The sequence below is a fragment of the Fulmarus glacialis genome, unplaced genomic scaffold, assembly GCF_000690835.1.
Source record: "Fulmarus glacialis isolate BGI_N327 unplaced genomic scaffold, ASM69083v1 scaffold2156, whole genome shotgun sequence".
Classification (NCBI taxonomy): Eukaryota; Metazoa; Chordata; class Aves; order Procellariiformes; family Procellariidae; genus Fulmarus; species Fulmarus glacialis.
In genome coordinates, this window is record NW_009219833.1 from 19,851 (window position 1) to 28,007 (window position 8,157).

General features: G+C 48.7%; 1 protein-coding gene across 1 annotated transcript; it reads right to left on the bottom strand.

Moving 5' to 3' along the window:
• Positions 1-4,102: 4,102 nt before the first annotated feature.
• NPBWR2 (neuropeptides B/W receptor 2) lies at positions 4,103-5,101 on the bottom strand. Its single transcript, XM_009580503.1, has one exon. The coding sequence runs from the start codon at positions 5,099-5,101 to the stop codon at positions 4,103-4,105; it is 999 nt and encodes a 332-aa protein (XP_009578798.1).
• Between the last annotated feature and the right edge of the window lie 3,056 nt (positions 5,102-8,157).

Consider the following 8,157-nt stretch of genomic DNA (forward strand, 5'->3'; position numbering starts at 1 on the left):
CGGCTTTGGGGCTGAGCTGGCTTCCCCGCTCAATGCACGGCTGGTTGGGAAGGGGGTTAGGATGGGAGGGAGCCGTGCGGGTCACTGATTCAGCCTCCTGCGACCCTGCAGGCCCTGGAAGGGATGCTTGGTTTAGAAGGGGATTTATTTGGTGAATTGGTAAGGGGATTTATTTCCCCACTTCCAGCCTTCAATTTGTGGCTAATGTGGGCTGGTGTGATTTGCAGCAAGCCAGCCAAAGCAGCCTGATGAAATCCAAAGGAATGAGCGGGCGTGCAGGTTTTCCCTGGGGTGAACTTGTGTGACGAGTGGGCGAGTGTCTCCTCAAAGGTGATTTCTGCTCTCCCAGAAACAGCCGTAGCAGCCTGGCCTCGGGTGCCGTGCTCAGAGGGTCTGCCCGGGCATGGACAGCCCGAGTTTGCAGCCTTCCCCACAGGTACCAGCCTGCGTGTGAGGCTGAGCAGCGCTGCGGGAGATGCAGCGATGCGGAGCTGAAAGCAGAGAGTGCCGCTTAGTGCCGCCGGGCTGAAACACAGAGCCCCGCCGGACGCTCTGCCGGCCGGCACACCGGCCAGCTCGGTGCACCGATGGGGGCCAGAGACCCCCCTAAGCACGGGAGGAGACCTTGGCCAGAGCAAGCCCCTTCTCCCCTTGTAGCCTTGCAGCCCGTGAGAGCAAAGAGGAGCCGACGCTCCCGTCTTAAGCATTTTATATAGAGAAAAGCACAGAGGCAGGCAGGATGCTGTCGTAAGGGGAGATGCTGAGAGATGGGGCTGCTCGTCCTCGGGGAGAGAGGGCTCGGGGGGATCTGAGCAATGTCTGTAAATGCCTGATGGAGGGGCAGAGAAGAGGGAGCCAGACTCTTCTCAGTGGTGTCCAGTGGCTGGACAGGAGGCACAAACTGAAATATGGGAAATTCCATTTAAACATAGGAAAAAACTTTTACTGTGAGAGTGGTGAAGTACTGGAACAGGTTGCACAAAGACGTTTTGGTGTCTCCATCCTTGGAGACATTCAAACCTCCAAGGGGGGTTGGACTGGGAGATCTCCAGAGGTGCCTCTGACCTCAGCCACTCTGATTCTGTGACAATCACGACATTTGATTCAAAGGGGGGAAAAGCTCCAGCAATGACACTATCAATCAGATCTGAAAGTGGGTGACTTACACTCGAAAGGTCCTTTCCACCTGATGAAATATATTAGGGTTTTCCACCTAATGAAATACATTGCCTTTCCTACAGCCCTAAGGCCAATGAACAGTGGTGTTGCAGCTAACTAGACAATTTGTATGTGAGGTGGCATAATTTGAGTCAGTTTTCTGCACTCAGAGAGGTTTTTCCACCGGGAGAGCCCATTGCCAGCAGGTGGCAACCGTGCTAAAGCAGCGGGTGCCCGTGATGCCTGCCTGCGCAGGCTGGCTCTGCTCCCTGGCCTTGCCGAGGCTGCTCCAAGGGGTCATGCAACACCTCTGCACTCCCTCGTCTGCTGATGGCACCTGCCTCCTTCCCCAAGAAGGTCGGTCAGGACCACAGCACCCAGCTGTCCTTCCAGAATCGGCTGCCCATATGGTCCCCAGTCCTCCATCTGCCAGGTCTTCCCCTTCTTCTCCAAATTGAGTGATTTGATACCTCTTGAGAGCCATCAGCACCTTCTAAGTGGAGCTGATCTCTTCTCCAGGTGCCTCCCTGTTCCTCCTCTTGTGACTTGCTCAGTGATCATCCCACACACCTGCATGTGCCAACGCACACACACACACTGTCAGGACGGGGTTTGGAAAAATCCTTGTGTTTGGTGATAGTTGCAAGGTGCAGCTAATGCAAAATAGAGATGAGCCGTGAAACTTGGCTCTGGGAACCTTGTGGGCACTAAGTCTGGGGGGTTTAAGATTGTGGGATTAAGCACCCACCACTGTGATCTTTTCCTCCCCTGGCTGAGACAGAGGATTCAGCTCTTGATCTTTACAGCAGGTTAATGTTACAGTTGGTATAATAAAAATGTTCCTAGAGAAACTTCACCTGGCAGAATGTGTTCTCCTTCATTGTTCTTCCAAATTTAACACCTTTAATACGGAGAAGGCAACGCAAATTTGTATCCACAAATCTCTTTCAGTTTTCTAAAAGGGAAAAATGAAATTGCCATCGTGATGTATTGAAGGTTGTTAGTTTTGCTGTCAGAGCCCTGAGAGCACTGATAGGACTGAATTGCCCTGAGTGGCCTCACCTGGGGCCTCCACCCACACCCTCGCCCATTGCTGCAGGAGCCCATTTAAGCTGAGCCCTACAGCCACTCTCCTTGCTTTTTGGAGGGATGTCTGCTTCCAGTCCTGCTTCCTGGATGGACCTTGGACTCATATTGCAGCCTTGTCTCCAGCCCCATTTTCTGGATAGACCTTGGATGGCTGCTGTTAGTAGCTTGTCTCCTGGATGGGCTCTGGTATGTGCAATATAGCTGGTCTCTAGCCCCATTTTCTTTTGTTTTACCTGTTCTGTACTTTTCTGGTGGAGTTTGGAGAGGTAAGAGCCCAGCTTGGTGCTTGTGGATCTGGGGAAAACTGGAGAGGAAAATAGTAACTGAGACAGCCTCCCTTAAACCAGTAATATATATACCCTGTAGGGATTAAAGGGTGTGAGAAGAAGCTTTTCACAGATCTACTGACCACAGCCCTACAAGACAGCTTACTGCTGTATTCAGCTGCGCATCACCCTCTAGGACAAGGGCTGGGAGCAGTTTGCTTTTTGCAGAGGTGCTGAGGGGAGGTAATCTCTGGCATTGCTTTGGCAAAAAAAAATCCACTCGTGTTTTACAAGGTGCTTTGGTGGCTAATACAGAGCCAAAGTAAGGGAGCTGTGGCATGTGCGTGATCCTGGCTGCGGTAGATCGCTATTAAGGATGGAATGTGGCAACGAGCCCTGCTCACCTCCACTGGTGGATGGTGGGGGTGAGACTTCTCCATGACTGTGAAAGCTGGAAGATGTGGTGTGCTCGTCCCACTGTCTGTCAGTGAGGGAGGGGTTCCCTGGCTGGGGGAGGGAGGATGGGGGTTCAACATGGTTGCGGTAGTTCTTGAAGCTTTCAGTACTGCATTTCTGATTTCCAGACTCTCTCTCTTGGGGTTGAAGTACTTTGCTTTACTGTTTACCTGTTAAAGAAGGAATTTTATCTGCAGCGCTTGTTAGGGTTTTTCTTGGGGCTTACAAAACACCTTAATTTTGTTATAAATCTACAATATTTTATTTTTCAGTAGGTAAAATGCAATATATGTAGTAAAGACATGGGACAAGTAGTGTAAGTTTTCTCTGGTGAAAGAAGGACCAGTCTCTTTTTTTCCCCATGAGGTTTATTTCATTAATTGCTCTTAAATAAATATATATTTGACACTTAACAGGAACAATTAGTTAAAAATAATTTCTAACATAAATTCCCACAGTCGCCATAGTATTTGTATGGTGTGTTGTTTAACACTATTTTTGAGACCCAAATCTTGCTTTTGGTTTAAATTTAACTTGTGTTAGCAGCTCAGGAAAGAGGGAATTTGAGGTGGAAAATAGACATCCCTCAAAATCAAAACTGAAGCCATAACACACATATGCACATACATGGACGTGAAAATGGTTAGTTTTCTCTTCCGAATACTCATCTTGCATCCTCTGTCCACTTTATTGACATGTCACCGACAGTGCTTGTTAGCTCTGCTCCTTGAAACAGTCCTCCGAATAACATAGCTGTTAAGAACTGAGCATTACATGGAGCTGAAAGCTGGGCTCCAGCTTGTCTGTGCTGTACAGCAGATGGCAATAAAGGACCACTTTGCAGTAGAAGTACGCCTCTGAAAAGGAAGTTTTCTGTCCTTAATGCTTTAGGGTGTGTGATTAAAACCAAGAATACAGAAATGCAACTTTGAGAAGTTGGGAGGTGCAGAGAGGGGGAAAATGCAAGACTCACAAGTAAGCAGGACAAACCATGTGAATGGTAATGATAACCAGACACACGTTACATGTAAATGAAAGAAAACATTGTGCATTCATTAGCCACTGCTTCAGTCTGCAGAGGTGCCCCTGCAAAGCCATGGGAGGGAAGGGATCTGTGAGCCCCAACCCACTGTTCAAGAAGTTCTGCATTCCAGCATCTTCCGGAAACTCTTCCGAAAGCTGTCATCCAGGAAAGCATACAAGAAAGGATTCAAGCATGAATTGGCATAGCTTAGGCTGGTGATGAAATAGGATATACCGATGACCATGGAGGTCTGGGGCAAGTCAGTGGTCAAAGCCACAATGGTGGCCAAGTGGAAGGGGGTCCAACAGAAGAGGCACACAGCTAGGACTATGAAGACCATAACAGTGACTTTCTTCTTGGCTTTGTCCAGGGCTTTAGCATTAGAGTTCAAGTGCATGTTCCTTAGCTTGTAGAGCATCATGGTGTAGAGGATGCAGATGGTGGATACTGGAATGGCAAAGCCAAGAATGAGGGTATAGATCCTGCTGGCTTTGAACCACAACCTTTCAGGCTTGGGGAAATTGAGACCACAACTCTTGATCTCCAGGTCATCTACATAGACATTGGCAAAGATGATGAAAGGGAGAACTATGATGGTGACTAGGATCCAGATGCACAAACTGACAATCCTGGCTGCTCGGTACGTACGATGTGGCATCCTCTTCGACCTGACTGTAGCCAGTACTACCAGATACCTGTCTATGCTCATCACTGTTAGGAAATAAATGCTGGAGAAGATATTGTAGTGGTCTATGGACAAGATAACCTTGCAGAGGACTTCTCCAAAGGGCCAGTAGTGGAGGAGATGTTCAGCAATATTAATGGGCAAGACAAGTGTGAACAAGTCATCAGCTATAGCAAGGTTCAGGATGAACATGTTTGTCACAGTCTTCATCTTGGGGGCCTTGAGGATCACATAAATGACAGCAGTGTTGCCTGTGAGGCCAACAGCACAGATCACAGAGTAAATCACAGGGAGGACAATGTAGAAATCAGCTGCCTGCTCTTGGAAGGTTAAGTTGAACCTCATACTATTATCCAGGTAGCAGCTGTTGCCTGCATTGCTGCAGGTGCTGTTCAGATCATCCCAAAGTGAGCTGCTTCCCATGCCTGCTGGTCACAGACTACCCTCAGATGTCATTGAAAGCCTTGCTAGCCCAGGAGGAAAAGCCTTTTTTCTGTTTGAGAAGCAGCTGCTATCTCATTTAGAAGTGGGTTATTTCCAAAGAGTGGGTTGTGAGGCAGCATGGACCATCTAACTTAGCTCTCCTCTCCCCTGCCATTGGGGAAGTTAGATTTTGAAGTGATCAGGGGGAAGAAAAAAAAAAAAGATTGAAAGACACGTAAGGCTCCATGAACAAAACAAGAGAATTATAACTCCCTATGTAAGTCAAGGAACTCTTCTCTCTGGGAGCATCCCGGTGAGCTGTGGCTTTTCTCTGCTGGGGAAGTCTGGTTCAGCTCTCTGCAGCCAGAGTCCTTCTCGGGGCTGGCAGGAACAGGGAGGGCAGAGAGGACGCTTTGTGCCTGGTCGGCTATTCACAGCCCTCGGAAGACTTGAGGGATGGCTGCTGTTTCACTTGCACAGTGCTTGCTTTTCCATGCCGGAGCAGAAGCATTGCAGTGTTTAATTAATGCCTTTCTTTGTGTCGGAGTTCAGACTCTTTTCATTGACCGAGATTTCACAAACAATGAAGAAGTTTCTGACACGGCTGCTCCCCACTCCCAGGGTTCCCTAGCAAAAGAAGGAGGGGGGGGAATAGAGTTCTAGTATTTCCAAAACTAAGGGTTAAAGGGGCTTAACCCACAATTAAAGTAACTCTTTAACCAAGGGTAGGTTATGATCTTAGTCAATATGAAGACCATCCCCATTGCTGTGGCAGCACACAAAACTTGGCACAGATGGACAGACAGACCTGTAAATCTCAAAAGTTCAGGATTATTCAGGGAAGGGGGGTGAGAAGTGCCCTGAAAGCAAATCCACTTTACAGTCAAAGCAAGAATTACCCCATCTGTTTACATCTCTAGCAATTGCCACATCCATTGCTATCGCCTGACCCATACCTCAAGAATTCCTCCGCAGGGAAGCGAACAAACAACCGACCCCCCAATAAAGATCAAAGATTTGGCAACTGGTCCCCAGGCTCTGCAAGGAGAAGTGCCTCACTTCACCTGCGTTTTGTTGTCGCACAGCAATAAAGTGAGCAGGAAAGGCGGCATCGGGAATCGAGGGTCGAAGTGCCCCTTACCTGGTGAGCGGCTCCGGCTGCCTCCTCCGGCGCCTGCTGCTCGGCACTGTTGAGCCTCTTCTCTCTCATCCGAGTTGGAGGAGGGTCTCTGGGATGCTGACGTTACCCAGCTTTGCAATCATATCAACATGGTGGCTCTGTGTGTGCATTGCATCTCTGAGCAATTAGCACTTGTTCACAACAGGGAAGGGGGGGAAAAAAGTTTTCTCTCTGCAGGGCTATTTAAAAAGTAAATAAGGTAGGTGCTGGTGAGCAGGTGATGCTCCAGGGATCTTCTCTTCAGGAATGAGGGAGATGTTGAGGGGGGCAGGCAGCATCCAGGGCTGGCAAGCTGTGGCTGGCTGAATGAGGGATGTGTGAAACAGTGGGAAGGGGGGGGTTAAACCGCTTCGATAGGGAACACTGGCTGGTTTTAACAAAGGGAGATGCACAAATGTGTGTGGGGGAGGGAGTGGGAGGAGGGTACACAATATTACAGTGCTCAAAATGAACAAATAAACAGATGTACCTTGCCAGATTTGTGCTGGTTTCAGCTGCTCCGGGGGAGCTCAGCTGGTTTTCCCCAGCTGGGTCTCTGGTCCAGCTTTGGAAATGCAGCCAAATCCTTCAGATGTGCATCACAAGATGCAAGAGTCCTGTGAAGCTTGGCAGAAATGCACCCCGGGTTATATAGCAAAACCACCAACAATGTAAGATCACTTTACCTTCATGTCCCTCTAAAAAGAGGAAAAAGGAAATCAAGGGTCTTTTGATTCTCCTTTGGTCTTTTAAATGTATCCCCCAGCTGCAGGCTGCCTGACCTTTGTTTCAATACCAGGCGAGAGAAAATGCAGGCATCCCTCAGCGCTCTGCCCGGCGGTGTGCAGTGTCATTTAACCAAGCGGGTCAGCTGGTTTAAATGAGCCCTGTAGCCAAGAGCTGTGTTTGACTTTGCTCCTCTTCTGGGGATGTTTACCCTTTTCTGGCAAGATTACTTTGCACCGGTAACTGGGTGGGAACAAAACACTTCATTGCACTCGGGGAGGTAAGTCCTTAAGGCCATGGGTATAACTGACTTTTCAGCAGATGGTAATTTTTTTATGCCCCGTGTACAACTCTTACAGATATTTTCTGTGTCTCAGCCAAAATCTGACCAGCCATTAGGCCTAAGCAAAATTAAACAGAAATTAAAGATTGCCCAAGAAGATCCATAGGAATGATATGGATGATATTTCTTCAGATGAAAGACCGCCAGAGCCCTCCTCTTGCCTCTTTTGGGAAAGCTGGCACGGTTGGTAAGTAGTTGTAGGGGAAAGCGGGGTTTGATAGGTCTGCAGGAGGAAGGCAGTTTTCCAGGAATTGCTGTTGTCTTTGTCAAAGAGAAGAAAATACTGGAAGATAGAGAATTTCAGGAGAATGTGATGTTAAATTTACTGATCGGTAACTATCCCCAGGGCAAAAGGGTGTAAAAGGATTTTGCATTGAAAATGCTTCCGCTGTGGCTTTCTGTTTTTCAGCACAAAGGACATCTCTCGGGTCTCTGGGAGAGCTTAAAAGCTGTCCTTTCACTCCCCAAACGATGTTATCTTGGAATTGGCTGTTGCGCTGCCTCGGCCGGTGGCTGTGTGCCCAGGTCCTGTGTGTTTTGGGACGTGCTCCTAAGGGGGTTGGGGTTTGGGGGCTGGGGAGGGCTGCAGGGGTGGCTGTGCTCCTGCGGATCACGCATGGGCCGTGCCCTGTACCGGGGCCGCGTCCCTCCCCGGCTGCCTTCTCATTATCCATAGTGAGCACGGTCTCCTGCGTGCCTTGGTTAGAATGTGTTTGATTAAAACAACTTCGTCAGAGATGAGATGGAGACTAAAAATTTAATCTCGTCGTCTGGTGTGAGTAGAGGGGCTTTTGTTTCTTTTATAGCCCCAAGCAAATGCACGGCGCC

What these genes read in the sequence shown, in the direction of transcription:
- NPBWR2 (XM_009580503.1), bottom strand. Translation starts at nt 5,101, where the DNA reads ATGGGAAGCAGCTCACTTTGGGATGATCTGAACAGCACCTGCAGCAAT.